Source organism: Aethina tumida, chromosome 2, assembly GCF_024364675.1.
Source record: "Aethina tumida isolate Nest 87 chromosome 2, icAetTumi1.1, whole genome shotgun sequence".
Taxonomy (NCBI): domain Eukaryota; kingdom Metazoa; phylum Arthropoda; class Insecta; order Coleoptera; family Nitidulidae; genus Aethina; species Aethina tumida.
This window is the reverse complement of record NC_065436.1, coordinates 20,595,264-20,611,347: the sequence shown is the minus strand read 5'-3', so window position 1 is coordinate 20,611,347 and position 16,084 is coordinate 20,595,264. Positions and strand designations below refer to the sequence as shown.

General features: G+C 34.3%; 2 protein-coding genes across 6 annotated transcripts; one reads left to right on the top strand and one right to left on the bottom strand.

Moving 5' to 3' along the window:
- Positions 1-68: 68 nt before the first annotated feature.
- On the bottom strand, positions 69-4,277 carry LOC109594585 (organic cation transporter protein). Of its 2 annotated transcripts, XM_020009802.2 has the most exons (11): positions 3,912-4,274; positions 3,673-3,858; positions 3,421-3,610; positions 3,110-3,213; positions 2,902-3,056; positions 1,477-1,645; positions 1,197-1,427; positions 932-1,143; positions 698-879; positions 509-645; positions 69-454 (listed from the first exon to the last, which is right to left on the bottom strand). In XM_020009802.2, the coding sequence occupies exons 2-11, from the start codon at positions 3,813-3,815 to the stop codon at positions 331-333; spliced, it is 1,647 nt and encodes a 548-aa protein (XP_019865361.1). In that variant the 5' UTR covers positions 3,816-3,858; positions 3,912-4,274; the 3' UTR covers positions 69-330. The 2 variants fall into 2 exon arrangements, with proteins under 2 accessions (XP_019865361.1, XP_019865363.1); XM_020009804.2 differs by lacking the exon at positions 69-454 and having other exon boundaries at positions 505-645; positions 3,912-4,277.
- A 1,393-nt stretch (positions 4,278-5,670) lies between these two features.
- Positions 5,671-15,999, top strand: LOC109594607 (intersectin-1). Of its 4 annotated transcripts, none has more exons than XM_049964009.1 (18): positions 5,793-6,114; positions 6,268-6,448; positions 8,068-8,787; positions 8,848-9,003; positions 9,059-9,276; positions 9,327-10,420; positions 10,473-10,660; positions 10,716-11,001; positions 11,218-11,427; positions 11,503-11,776; positions 11,832-12,005; positions 13,783-14,045; positions 14,098-14,335; positions 14,387-14,715; positions 14,770-14,995; positions 15,272-15,367; positions 15,445-15,660; positions 15,716-15,999. In XM_049964009.1, exons 2-18 carry the CDS (start codon positions 6,273-6,275, stop codon positions 15,865-15,867), a joined length of 5,016 nt encoding a protein of 1,671 aa, XP_049819966.1. In that variant the 5' UTR covers positions 5,793-6,114; positions 6,268-6,272; the 3' UTR covers positions 15,868-15,999. The 4 variants fall into 4 exon arrangements, 3 of the variants coding, with proteins under 3 accessions (XP_049819968.1, XP_049819966.1, XP_019865384.2); XM_020009825.2 differs by lacking the exon at positions 15,272-15,367 and adding an exon at positions 15,165-15,236 and having other exon boundaries at positions 5,795-6,114; XM_049964011.1 differs by lacking the exon at positions 11,218-11,427 and having other exon boundaries at positions 5,671-6,114.
- The last annotated feature ends 85 nt before the right edge of the window (positions 16,000-16,084 follow it).

Below are 16,084 nucleotides of genomic sequence, written 5' to 3'. Positions count from 1 at the left end.
AATGCTCAGAAAGGTTAATTTAAAATAAAATACTAAATATTTTTTATTTTATTATAGAAAAACAAAAATAAAATAATAAATAATTTATTTTAAAATATGGGTATAAAAATCTAAATGCACATTTATATAATTATAAAAATGTAAACATCATTTGCAATACTGCGTAAAGAAATGTGAAGTATGGAACAATCTCATAATAACTGTTTGGTCTCATGTGATCTGGTATACCACAATAAATCTTTGGCATGACTTATAAAACTTAGTCGAGATAATAAAAATTCTACATAAAAATTTAATACATCAAAAGTAAATTTATAAAAACAAGTTGTCTTAACTTGAAACACCATTTCCTATTTTATTTTCTCCACTTTCGTCTGTTTTGTTATTTGTTGTAGGATTGAGGACAGCAATTTCCTCGACGTCAACAGGTACAGCAGGTACTGACTTCACTTTTCTAAAAACAGATTTATTTATAAAGCACTTGACGAAACATCACATAAATACTCACTTTCCAAAAGCTTCACCCTCTTCTATCGTTTCAGGCAACTGTTTATTTAAAGTTTCAGGTAACGTTAAGGACAGAACACCGCCAGTGAAAGCCAGAAGCCCGTAAATTATTAAAGGCATTGGAATCCATATTTTGCTCTGAAAGATATTGTCGATTCGACATTTTAATTCTCATACGTTAGAAGCTCACCAGAATGTTGAAAAAGGGTGCGATGATCGACCCTAATCTGGCACACGTTGAGCCGGCGCCAAGTCCGGCGTTTCTGATCACAGTGGGAAATTGTTCAGTTGAGAAAATGTACACAGCTCCATAACTGGCCGTAATTGACAGCTTTCCAAGCATTGCTAGAGTTATCACAAGCCACTGAGGATCTACAACGAACACGTTAAAATATGTCAATCATGTAATGTATGTTGTGATTACTTTGAGGTATTGCGGTAAAAAGCAAAGCAATACCGGCGACAATCATGCAGCCGCACATCACGAACTTCCTGCCCCATCGGTTCAATGTGAGCAGAACAAAGGAGTACGCAGGGATCTCCACCAATCCAGAGATGACGAAGTTCCAATACGGATCTCCGGATAAGTTATTCGTGTTCCACGATAATCCGTAATATGTAATGTTATTTGCAAACCTAAAATTTAATTTCAACTTTAAAATGTTATGATGTTTCTTGTATGGTTTTACCAATCAAAGAATATGATCAGGGAACGTTTTCTCAAATTGGGGTACTTGAATATATCCAACACCGACGCTTGTTTTAAATCGACTGCTGGTTTTTCCTCAGGTACTAAATGCGTGTTCAAGACTTCATCGCTTATTGTAACGTTGTTAACTTTGGCGGCCCTTTGTACCAATTTCTTGGCTTCGGTAATACGATTTTTCGCCACCAACCACCTGGTTGATTCTGGAATTATGCTGGATGTTAATTGTAGATTCGAATTCTACGACCGATTTATGTACTCACAACCAATAGCAAATGAATATTAAGCCAGGTAAGGTCAAGGCTAATTGGAGAGATCTCCATTCTGGGATATAAAATGCCAAGGCGGCAGTTAACATGTAACCGAATGAGAAAAACATGTGGATTACTGTTCCAGCGAGAGTCCTCATTGAGGGACCAACCATTTCTAAAGCTGGAATATATTTAAATTATTATTACTATTTATTTAACCAGACATTAAAATATTATGTGAAGCAGTTTTGGTTAAAAAATATTTTTTATAAAATAATAGAGAGATATCTGGAAATTTAGGTCAAGGGATTACCTGATAAATGGATTAAAGAGAATTCGAATGCGAAAGTCAACAGTAAACGGAATAATTTTATTTATACAAAAACTGGGGTTTCAAGTGGTACCCTATCTACAGTTTATAGAAGGCAATAAAATTGGACCCCTAAAGGAACAGACAGCCTACTATAACATGTACATGCCGCCGAATTTTACGGAAATTCCACATCCGGTTCGTTTCAAAGACAACAACGTATTTAATCGGTTTGATTAAATATTCAAGTTTCAGTTTTTAATCATAATCAATTGCGTAGTTTAATTAAAAAGTTTGTAAATGACATTATCTAATAATAGTTTTGAATTCTAATAGCCAAATTCAAATCATATGCAAATATAATTTAAGTTATCAATCTCCAAATAAATCACCAATTAAAATTTACTCATAAAATTAACGTTCAAATTCTTCGAATAAGTTATCAAAAGTAAATAAAAACAAAATGTCATTATTCAGTTAGTTTAATAAAAAACGGTTTCAGTTATCTCTTATCTTAGGTTAAACAAATATTTAAGATATTGTTTCAGGCTACGCTGCGTTTTTATATTTGAAATTTCTGGTGAATGTTTAATTAGTTAATAAAATGAAATCTAATTAAATAAGTATTTTTATAAAAATATTTAAAATGTAATTGTTGCATAATATTTACTTGTTTTATATTATACACTGACATAAATTCTTCAACCTGTAAACTGTAGTATTATTTAAATATTTGAATGTAATCTTATAAACAAATAATCTTTTATTTTCGAAAATATTTGATTGTTGATTTTAAATATTACTTTTACAAAATCAGAAATGAGGTCAAATTTTTCTTATTTTATAATTTTATAACAATTTACACTAAATTATAAGAGAAAAATAAGTATTTACAAAATAACAATACACAATAAATAATTCTTAATTTAGAAATTACGTTTCTAAGGAAATAAAAAAACGAGATTATTTGAAGTAAACTGAAACTCATAACATAAAAACTCTTATTTTTAGCATGCATGTTGTCAATCAAATTATTATTTTTAATTGTTTTTTTAAAATATGATGTGTAAACTTCAGTTATGGTAGTTTTCTGATTAATGGATCAGTCAAAAAAAACAGGCACTTACCAATAACATAAGCCACCAAAAATACACCAGAAGTTGTGGCCCCTACTACAAACCTAGATATAGAAAATGACCAGAATTCAGGGGCTATAGCTCCCAAAGTACCAAAAACCAACTGGATTATGAGTGATATAAAAAATATTAATTTTCTGCCATATCTACAAAAGAAAATATGTAAAACTGTATTAATAAATAAATATAAAGTTTGTACCTATCAGATAATTCCCCAAACACTATAGAGCCAACCATCACCCCAAACATAAATAGGGAATTACCACTGGCAATTAGGTAAGCTCTTTTACATGTTAGCTGCCACTGGAAAATCAGATAGATATAAATGAAAGATGCCTAATTCCATAAAATATTTGCAAGTAAACACACCAATTGTTTTTAATTGAGATGATTGCTGCATTTGTTAGGACTCGTTAACATAAAATTGTAAGGATTTAATTTAAATTAACAATTCATTATGTACGTAAGCCAAACAATTGCTTGGTTAATGATTTTGCCTTGTCTATTTACCTCGATCACAGCAGTGTGTCCATAAACTGAGTGGTCAAAAATGTACCCCTCACAAGATTTTGTCTCATTTCCATCGAGGTATTCACAAGATGATAATTTGTTGTTCCGCTTATCCCAGGGTATCATGGCTTTCATGGTCTCATTGGTGAGAATAAACGAGGCGTTCGGCGGTTCACCGGGCAACATACACCTAACAAATAATTTTTAACGTTGTGTTTAATTCATCGTTTGCGACCAGCGAACGGGCTTCACCTGTAATCCGGATCCGCGACCAAAAATACAGTGCCCAACTTGTGGAAAGCACAGAGAATCGCGGGAAGACATAACAGAAAGTAAATGCGCTTCTGGTATCTTCCGAAGTCACCCAGCAGGGGTATGATCTCGTCGTAGGACATTATTTCAATTTGCCAAAACGCAAATTTCTGGCGAATGGGGCGGCTACAACATACATTGCGAACATTGTAATTGGGAAAAAAATAGGAATGTTATACCTCGACGACGCGTCAAAAGCTCAATCGTATTCCGATCTCGTCGTTCCCGTTTATTGGGACGTCGTACTTCCACCAGTTTGATCACCTAGGACCGTCTTTTTCGGCAGTGGTCAACGCGCACAGGACTATATACCGGCACCGCTTGCCGACGGATTGAGATCAAGGCACTGCAGATGACTGGTGATTGCCCGGACCAATGGGCACGCCGATACGAAATGCGTGGACCTCCGGTGTCGTTCCCGGGGAGGGTTTTCCACTAACACGCCACTTTTCAATTGGGATCAATCGAGAGGAATTAATTTGCGAAATTAATTGTGCATAAAGCAAAATAATTAAAGACGAAAACGCACTGACATGGCCAGTCCGAAGTCCGAACCGATTTGTAATGGGAACTGCTTCGATACACCTTAATTTAACACAACATTAACGCGATAGTGAGTTGTTTATTAACAAGTAACTGGAATATAAATAACACCAAAATACATGGTGTATTTAAGTGTACTTAAACAAAAATTGATATTTATTTGTTTAATACTCATTTAAAAATTACCCGTATAACAAGAAAATAGGAAAATAGGAAATCTTTATTCAAAATATTTTTACATATTAATATTAATATGTAACTAATAACTTGTTTAAAAACTTACCTTATTAAAATTGTTCAGTTGAACAACTGACAACAACAACAACTAATATCTAAAAATAAACCAATTACAAATAGGTGTGCTAAAAAATATTTTATCGGTAAAAAAAACATCAAATGAAAATTATTTAGCCTGGGTAATAAAAAATTACACATCATTATTTACACAGAGTAAGTAATTATTGCTATGTGTTATTTATTAAAATGTTATCTTTCAATCAAACAAACTACGTATAAATTCAATAAAATAACGTAAACAATATATTATTTTACTGTAAATTAGTTAATATAATTACAATTTTTTTTATATACATAACATATTCCTTCAATTTAGCTTAACTGTCAAATAATTTAAATAAAAAGTACTTCAAATTAATTAATAAATAGTTCTATAACTAAAATATTAAATTATTTTATAAATATTTTTTGATTTTAAAAGGAATATATTCATTCACTGAATGTTGTTTTATAAGTTTGTGAAAACTTATAATAAAATATATCACTAATAATCTTATCAGATAAATAATGGTAATTAATATGCAAAGATAAATGAATGAAAAAATAATTGATTCATTGTAATATTTAACAATAAGATGATTATTATATAATTATACAACATGAAAACAAGTTTTATAAAAGTAATAAATAAATATTATTACTATTTAATTTATATTTTGTGAATCTTATAATTAAAACTTTTAAATGACAATACTTCTTCCTTTTATTTATTTTTAAAGTGTTGTAATTCAACGAGACACTTCTCAAATAAAAACAAACGAAATATTTAGTCAGTTATTTCGTATGTGTTATATTTTATTCGCACCACCACTTCTTAAAATTAATCAGTAAACCTGTATATGTATCTTAATAGGTCACTGATAGCTTTTATCTAACGAATTATTAACGTTTCCTCTTCACCATGTAAAAAAATATTGATAACATGTTTAAGCCCAAGAACATCACTGATACTATGCATTGAATATAGAATAGATCACGCGCGCCTGCGCATTGAATATAAATTGTTGAATACAAAATTTCAAATTTTTTATGAAAACTAAAGATCAATCCGTGTAAATCACGCGTTTCTTAATAAGTCGTACAATTTACAACGAAATGTTGAAATTGTCACATGTCGAACTAAAAAATGTTAACAAATGTTGGAATTTGCACAATTTTATCAAACATAAAATTTTATGGTTTATTTTATTTATTGTCGTGTTGCATGTGGGCGGTAAACGGTTCTAATTTAAAGTTCTTATCAACGTACAGTTTTCTGCGGTGTTCAATAAATTCTCCGTCTTTGTTTACTACATTCAGATTGGACGGTTGTCTCCTTCCATGAAATGTCAAAGTGTCGGCTCAGGCGACTTTCGTCTCTACGTCAAGCGGGTATTGGGACGGTATTCGTCCGCCCATGGGTTTGCGTACCCGTAAACCTATTGATTGTGACGACTAGCTGCAATGGTGTCAGAGTTTTGAGGGTGGATTTTTTGACAATTATGCTAAAAGTGTTAATTAATAATGGATATTTAACAACGTTCATTGTCTGAAGTGAATAAGGTAAATGATTTATCGACTGGCTAGATGATCTCATTTTATCTTGGCATCTTTTAATATTACTACCGTTTTAAGAGATAAATGTTTTTAAATACTTCTCCCATATTTGACTCATCATTTATTAGAATGCATGTAGTAATAATATGTGTGTTTTAGTAAAAATGTCTGCTGCTGGAACCCCTTCGACAGATCCTTGGCTTATTTTAGCCAGGGAGAGAGCCAGATATGAAGAACAGTTCAAATCTCTTAAGCCTACGAATGGAATTGTCACTGGAGAACAGGCCAAAGGCTTTTTCTTGCAATCTCAACTGCCACCCCTTGTATTGGGTCAAATTTGGTGAGTTATAATATAAATTATATGCCCAATAAACTCTGTCCTACTCTTGTTATCTAGTAACACATATATTGTATATACATATACATTAACTACCATATTACTAGAGATTCTCTAATGAACTAATTATATTCATTATATTTGATAATTATTTTAATGTTTTACAATTTTATTCTTATCAGAAAATTATTAGCTTATTGCTAAAGAATATTTCAGATTGTAGTTATTGAATAATATGTAGTAAAATCATAATAATTTTTAATATTTAATATATTAATAGTGAAATAAATCTCAGCATTTAGTGAATATATTTATTATTGTTGAACAATGTATTTACCAAAAAAATTAATCATATTAAGGATTTTTAATATTTTTCAGATCTTAATATATCAGTACTAAAATAATATAATATCAGCATTTACTTCGTGTATATAAGTTTTTTTATGATATTTCTTTAAATTAATATTAAAGAACTACATGATCATAGAAGAAAAAATATATATTTTGTTATATCAAGTTAATAATCATTTTAATTAGAAAAAAAATTAATTATTAAATATAATTTTAATTGCCTAGTTGCAGAGTGTTAATATTGAATAGGATACCAGATATCAAAGGTATAGAGTATATTAAACTTTTGTACTATTTTTCGCTCAACAAATAAAAAATAACTGTTTAAATGTTTTACATTGATATATAAATATACAAAAATCAAATTGTTATTTTTAAATCGATTGTTTGTCAATTTATTAGCAGTATAACCTTGTATCTATTCATTTTTTACTGTCAATCAGTTATTACTTATTTTTTTAAATTTAAATAATCAAAAATAAAATTATATATTAAATTTATCAAAATTTTATAATCATTATATTGACAATTTGACACCCCACCAGAATTTAAACAAGAAGTGAAGAGTACCTTAACCAAACTAAACAAATTATTTAATTAAATTCAACAGGATATGAAATTAAGATCTTGTTTATTTTATTGACAACGATTATATAAGATTGAAGCAATTGAATTTTAGGGAATTTACCATAGACATAAGCTATAGATAATTAAATTAGTTGACTTAAACTATTGTGATTATCCCGACAATATGTATCAAGAGATATAAAAAACGGAATAATATTTGGAAGTTCCCAAAGCCACATTTTACATTACGTGATCATATAATACTAATTTAAAAATATGACAATTTCTTATTTAAAGTGAATATGTGTATAGAATATTATTTGATAGAAAATACATAAAACAACCACAATCAATAAATTTAGGACACCATACATTAGGTATTGCACAAGTACAGTGTTTAACATTTTTTTAATTTGGCGTTTTTTAATATTTCGTTTAATGTAACTGTTTAGAATGTTAATTAAAATTTTGACCTCTGGCAAGTATTATATTATTGTGAAAAGATTAGTTTACTTATAAAATTTGTAATTCAAATTATTTTTTAAATAGTTTATAAGTTAATTTTCAAGGTGGATATATAAATTTAACTTTTAATATCGTCTATTTGCATATTATTTATTACTATTTTGTAATAAAAAAACAAAACAAAATACATAAATAGAACTTATTAATGATTAATAATGAATCGACACATATTTTTGCAGGAATTTGGCCGATACAGATTCAGACGGCAAAATGGACATAAACGAATTCTCTATCGCATGTAAACTCATAAATCTAAAGTTAAGGGGTTTCGAGATACCTAAGGGCTTGCCACCATCCCTCCTGGCCTCTCTGCAACCCGCGGTTCTCGCCTCAGCCACTCCTCCCGCCATCCCCCCTCTGCCGGCGATGAACGGCTCCGCTCCGGCACGTCCTCAACCGCCCAAAGTGCCGCCCATGGTGCCACCTGCGCCTCAGACCGTTGCCAGCAATCTCATCGGTCAGCAGGCGCCCCTAGCGTCCATGACAACGGGAATAATTCCGCCCGTCGGCACGGTTACCCCTAACGTGATGGGCCCCATTCCGACGGGAATAGTGCCCCCCATGCAGAGCACGATACAACCGGTTGCGCCCATGGTGAGCGGCATCTCGCCTCTTGCCCCATCCACAGGCATTAATTCTACCGCTCCCGTTGGGTATGTTGCTCCGGGTATGCAGCCTCTGGCTCCAGCTGCCCCGGGATTAGTGAATATCACCCAGTCATTCGTACCACCGACATCAGTGAACGTGGCGACTGCTGTACCGATGGTGCCGGGGGTAGCAGCGGTCTCTGCTGTTTCACCGCCTCTTTCAACGGGCATTCCTGCACCTGGCCCTGGCGCCACCAGTACCCCTAGGGCCAGCGTAACTAGTCTAGATAGGACGGCATCTATTGAATCACCGTAAGTATTTCTGAATCCTAGTACGTGACAAACAAATAATAATTTTGGTGACAATTATAGATTAGTTGACTGGTCCGTTCCTCACCACATCAAGCTAAAATACACACAAATGTTCAACACGACGGACAGAACTAGATCTGGATATTTGTCTGGTGCCCAAGCGAGAAATGTAATGGTGCAGACTAAACTACCTCAAAATTTATTAGCACAAATATGGTGAGTACTACTGATTATTAAATGTAACCGTAATTAATTCATTTCAAAATTATAGGAGCCTGTCAGATATGGACGGCGATGGTAGGTTGGGATGTGAAGAATTCGTTTTGGCAATGTATCTCTGCGAACAAGCCTCGACTGGTACCCTACCACCAACCAAGTTACCTCTAGAACTAATCCCTCCGTCGTTCCGCAAAACTAGAACAGCATCCATATCAAGCCAGGGTAGTGGTGCTCCACTTGATCAAGATCCTGCTTCCACCTTATTGCAAAGTAAGTGTAAATTCAATTGTTTTTAACGACGAATAATGAACAAATTTTAGCGTCGTTCGAGGATAAACGGAAGGAGAACTTCGAAAAGGGCCAGGCGGAATTGGAACGCCGCAGAAAAACACTCTTGGATCAACAAAGAAAAGAGGCCGAAGAACGAGAAAGAAAAGAACGGGAGGAGATTGAACGGAGGGAGAAGGCACGTTTGGAGGCAGAACGTAAGCGCATGGAAGAATTGGAGAAGCAAATGCGAGAACAGCAGGAACAGGAGAGACTAAGAGAAGAAGAGCGTAAAAGACAAGCTGAACAAAGGGAGGCCGCTAGAAAGGAAATGGAGAGGCAAAGACAATTGGAATGGGAGAAGCAACGGCTGCAAGAGTTACAACAGCAGAGACATAGGGAACAAGAAAACGTGCTGAAATTGAAAGCGAAAAACCAAAGTTTGACAATCGAATTATCGTCATTGAACGAGCAAGTCCGTGAACTGTCTCAAAAGATTTGCGATACAAGGGTGGGTGTGTCCAATGTTAAAAGCACAATTGACGGAATGCGCAGCACCCGTGACACCCAGATGCAGGAGATGTCCCATCTCAAGAATAAGTTGAAAGAGCAGAATGCCAAGTTACTCAGTTTGTCACAGGAGAAGGCCAAACTAGATGCAAAGAACAAATTGAATGCTCAGTCAGGACATGATGATGAACAATCGCGGGTCGCTTTCGAAAACAAGGAGATTACTATCAAAAATCTACGAGAGAAGATTGAAGACATGCAAAACCAGATCGATGGGAAACTAGCCGACATTGAGAACAATAACTCGCAACTGACAGATCTGCGCACTCAAATGACAACACTAGTGGAGGAATGCGAAAAATTGTATGGCGTCTACGAAACGAAGAAAACGAAAGTGTTGGAAATCAAGAACGTCAACAAAAATGTGGATTACAACGCGTCGTGGCCTACGAATAACGACGCTTGGAGCAACGAAACTACAACTGACCAACCTGCCAATGAGTGGCCAACAGACAACTGGGAATCGACAACTACTAGCGCCGCCACTATTCCAGGCATCGTGAAATACAGAGCTCTCTATGAATTCGTAGCTAGAAATAATGATGAAATTTCATTCCAACCCGGCGACATCATAAACGTAAGTTTTTCCTCAAAGTTACAACATAGTTTATATTTAATTTCCGTGTAAGGTACCCGTGGATCAGACTGGCGAACCTGGCTGGCTTGCTGGAGAACTCAGGGGACATACTGGTTGGTTCCCTGAATCGTATGTGGAACCAGTTGACGGAGTGGGTGTAAGAGACAATCCAACTGTAACGACGACTGCTGCTCCTATCACCGAACCCTACGTTGAGGACACTGAGTCTAAACGTCTAGAGTAAGTCATTCCAAAATAAAAGTAACTTGTATATTCACAAACAATTTTACATAAGGGGCATAGAAGAAGTACCAGAATCGTTCGAGAGTACAGAACGGAAATCTACGACGGCGCCAGAAGAAACAGCTACACCCACCTCAGCACCCGTCGTTGCAGAGCCAGAAGGTGAACCTGAATATTACATTGCGAATTACCCGTACCAGTCCCAGGAACAGGGCGATCTAACATTCAATGCTGGCGATGTAATTGGCGTCATTAAGAAGGAAGGCGACTGGTGGACTGGTAAAATTGGCACCACCATCGGTATTTTCCCAAGCAACTATGTTCAGAAGGTAGATGTGGTAAGTTTTAAATTTTCCAAACATATGTTGTTTCTGGGTTTTTTAACGAATGTTGCAGTGATTTTACATTTATTGATATGGTACAGATACTTTAAGAGATTAAAAAGACGATTAATTATCTTCATCCTAAGTATGTTAATAATTGTTTCTAAATTTGTACCATGTCAATCTTAAGCTTATACTAACTGTTATGTTCGTGTGTCTTAAATGGAACAGAACTCTTCCGGCACAACAAACGGTGCCACCACTCAGTCAACCGTCACCTCAGCATTATCCAGTGGAGTTTCGGCCGCAGCCGTGACCTCCGCCTTGGAAAACGTAAATTCGTCACAAGGTGATGACAACGAAGTGTCCCAAATTAACGAAAACACAGCTTCGCGAATCGAGAATAAACCCCTGGACTCCTCCATCACATCTGGGGCCCAGGTTTGTGCTTTTGCATTTGTGTCTAATACTTTCGAGGATAAAAGCGGTTGTTAAAATCATTTTGTATTTAAACAGATCGTGAAAAGTAAGAAACCGGAAATAGCGCAAGTGATCGCTCCATACCAGGCCACCAGTACTGAACAGCTGTCACTGGCCCGAGGTCAACTGATCATGATTCGCAAGAAGACCGACTCCGGCTGGTGGGAGGGTGAGCTTCAGGCTAAAGGGCGCAAGAGACAAGTCGGTTGGTTCCCTGCCAGCTATGTTAAGGTTTTGAACAGCAGTGGTCGGGCTAGTGGACGTACCACGCCCGTTTCCACCACCAGGATGCAGCAGGAGGTCGTTATTGGTTTGTTTTTTTATGGTCTTTATGTGTAATACGTTTAATTAATGATATGTTTCAGATAAAGTAATTGCCTTATTCCCTTACAACGCGCTTAATGCTGATGAGCTAAGCTTCGCCAAGGATGACATCATCAGTGTGACCGCTAGGGAAGAAGAGGCATGGTGGAGGGGAGAGTTGAACGGTGTCTCGGGTCTATTTCCCAGCAATTACGTGGCACCGCTTCAGCAACAATGTAAGTGACCAGTGTTTTTTTTTATTTAAACATACATATTTTGCACATTTTATTCAACATAAATTATTTATGGAGAAGTTTATTGTGAAATTAATTTTTGCTTTTTTCCATATTAACCTAATATAGATTTAAGATTCATATTTAAGGAATTGGGAAAAATCATGATCAGTTTCTTAAACAATATTATTTGCCTTTTATTTTAATACTGTTGTTTAATTGTGTAGTATATTATAAAATCTTTTCACTCATCATAAGGAACAAGTATATGTAATAAATCATATTCATATACAAGTTACTTCTAAAATAGGAATAGAAATTGTAAAAGATAAGATGAAATCATAAATCATCGTCATAAATTGCCTCAAAGAGTTATTCAGTCTAATGAGAAGATAATGTATACAGATTAACATCATCTATAGGCTCATCTAAATACGCTAAAGGGTGTTCAGAGAGGTCTCTCTAATCTCAGATATGTGGCAGTACTTTTATATGTCTTTGAATGCAGTCTTCACTTCTCTAAATTTGATTATATTTATATAAAAAATATTATATACTTTTTCCTTTTCATGAACCTAAGGTAACCATAACATTGGATTTAAAACTATTTATGTCAACTGATGACTGAAGACATAATAATCTTAACAATCTTTCAGCACATTCAGTATACCAATAAACTCAACTTAATAAATTGTGTCCCCACGTATGTTTAATTTACCTAAAACATAATTTTTTATTAATATAAATGAGTATTTTTCATGTGAGCAATTTAATTTTGTAGGAACTTGAGCATCTACCCCTAAAGCACCACTGCACCCATCCTACCTTATGAAGCTGATTAGTCGGAATTCTATAGAAATATCGTTGGCAATTTTAGTGGTATTCGTTCCAAAATCTATGTTGTGTAACATATAATAAAATTAGATAATCGAAGGGACCCATTTCGGCGGACACCTGTGGCTTAATTGCGACGTCCGTTAAAATGCGTCACGTAATGTTCTGATCCGTTTGCTGGCTTAATTATCATTGACTGTAGGGACAATTATTTCAGATATTGTATTAATCCTCATTATTGCAATACCGTATCGCTCATATTATTTGTTAATGTATCTGTCTTTTATTTTAATGTTGATATTTTCCTTTTTTATCTATCTTTTATCGGACTCGAAATTTTATATCACCTTTTTTATGTGTATTGTATATTGTTATATTTAAAATGTGATTTCAGTACGTTTGGTAGGGTGGGTGAATTGATGGTAAGACAGTTTATATCCTATGGTATAGAATATTACTTACTTTAATTGCTACTAAACTTCTCCCACTTTCAATTCAGACCACCCTACTAAGCCACACTTTCCAAATGTTGTTATTAGTAACTTATTATGGTTTTTATAATTTTAAGATGTTAAAACAATGTTCAACTACCTGTACAGGTGGTTTATGCTCTACTAACTCATATTGTTGGAAATACTCATTTGTTCGAGAGAAGTGGTATTGCATTATTAAAGCATATATATGACACAATTTGTGGTGTAGTTTTATTTCAGAATATTAAATATTCTGTGATACTATCAAATCCTAACCTATTATTGAAAAATTTAATCATTAGGGACAACACAACTTTGAGAAATTTGGGATGTAGGGTGGAGAATGGTAATTGTGGTAATAAAATAAACGTTCAATAAACACCAAAATTCCTCTTTGTCTACTACAGTACATATGTTCTTAATACATATTTTTTATACTATCTGCTATCAATGCCTCCGTTTATGTTTATCAGCCATAACTCAGGAGGACAAAAAAAGAAGTGAGTCGATAAATGAATTTATCAACACCGAACGAGCGTACGTAAAGGATATGTCCGTCGTTCATAAAGTATTTGAACGGCCGCTTCGTGAAAGCGGCATTGTGAAGAAAAGGGAGGCCGATGAGATATTCGTCAATTGGCAAGATATTTTGCAGTGCAACAAGAACTTTCTGAAAGATCTCGAATCGCGTCGCAATTCGAACAGCACGGTTATCGGTGATGTTATTTGCAGACATGTAAGAATTTTAATTTTGCGTTAGTTAATAATATATCTAATTTCCGTTATAGTTACCTCTAATGACCGCATATGTAACTTTCTGCGGTAAACAATTGGACAGTGCCGCATTATTGCAAAATCTAATTGAAAACAACACTGCCTTTAAAGAATTAATAAGGAAATGCCAGGGTGATCCGGCCACCAAAGGTTTACCTTTATCATCCTTCCTAATAAAACCCATGCAACGAATCACTAGGTATCCGTTGTTGATAACTAAAATAATTGAAAACACATCCGACAATCATGAAGGTGAGAGTAGCACGGGTCAATCACTTACGATATTATAAGGAAGAGTTTTAGATTACGGTTATTTGAAAGAAGCTCTACGTTTAGCAGAGAAATTTCTGCAGTGTGTGAACGAAAATATTCGTTATAAAGAAAACCAAGAACGCTTGGACTGGCTACAGCAATATATCCAAAATGATTTTCGTATTACATTTAACGGTGACACCAATAAACTGGGTCCTAGAAGACTGCTTCATCATGGTATCCTGACCAAAGTCAAAAGTGGCAAAGAACTCTTAACGTTCTTGTTCAACGATTTTATAATGATGGTCCAATCCAGTAAAAGTTTGGGACAATTTACATTCCAAAGAAACAACAACGTGTCTTACAAAGTTTACAAACAGGTGCGCGCAACCACTTGTGTGTAAATTTAAATTATCTGATTAATATTTTTTTAGCCAATTCTCATCACAAATTTAGATTTCTCCAGAGAGAGCACCGAGACTGTGGAACACGGGACTGACTCTAACAGAGTAATACGGCTGCAAGACAACAAATCAAAATACAAAATCTGTCTGTTGGCTTCGTCAGTTAATGATTGCAACTTGTGGATGAAGAAAATCGAAAGCGCCAGAGAAAGCTTTATGAAAATGAATTCGATGATCTTAAGAAGACCAAAGTCACGTAAGTGTTCATCCGATCTCTGTCACATACCCTGACAAATTATTGTCTTAACTTGTGAATTGAAAATTTCAAAGTTTTAAAGTTCTAGTTTCTAAAACATTTATATTGATGTGAATGTATTAGCTTTTCAAAATACGGTTGAGTTACTGATTAATTTTTGTTTGTGCAGTGGTCCCATACGGGCCAGTTTGTGGTCGTCTGCTTGTACTCGTACAAAAGGGCAAACGCTTTACAATCACTGGTAAGTTTACTGTAGTCTCTTTGCATGTTTTTCAGTAATGTATATCAAAACATGGTTGGTCGTTCATTTGTTGACGGGCTGTGAAATATATCCGAAAAGATTCTCATCAAAAGGAACTAAAAAGAGAAAAGGTACCTAATAATGAGTAGTTTGTTCTTCAATTAAGCCTATATATTATAATTTTTGTACATGTCCACTTTTTTACCAGCCAAACAACACATTGACAATATTTACACCAAAGTGAATCTTGGAAATCAGGAGCAACAGACGGAGCTTGGAAAATATGTTGCTGCAAATGGAAACGGAGCTCCAAATAGTGAATCTGTCTTAGTATGGAACTCAAGCATGCAATTTCAAGTAAGGGACGTCAACAGAGAGTTCGTTGCGTTTACGGTTTATGAGTATAATCAATTTAGTCCGGATGGTAAGACTCTTTTAACAATATTAAAAAACTTGATTAATGATTTATTGGTTTTTAGAATTCTTGGGTAGAGCTGAACTGAAAGTAATTGATATATACAATGAAACTCAAAACATCAATGGTCCAATCACAAAAAAATTGATTCTTCATCAGGTTGAATCAGGAGAAATTAGTGTAAAATTGGACTTTCATATATTCAAAAATTATTAAGCCTTGCAGTGGGTAAAAATGCTAATGTGTTTAAAATTTGATTAATATTGTTAAAATGATGTATTGAAATGTTATAATGTAGGAAAGAATTAAGTGTTTTTTGTGAGTATGACTAAATTTTTTATAAACCTTTACACGTTTTTATTATGCTAAACGGACTTTTTCAATGCTCAGTGTAAAAACTATCATCCTTTAAAATGTGATTTTAGGTCCAATT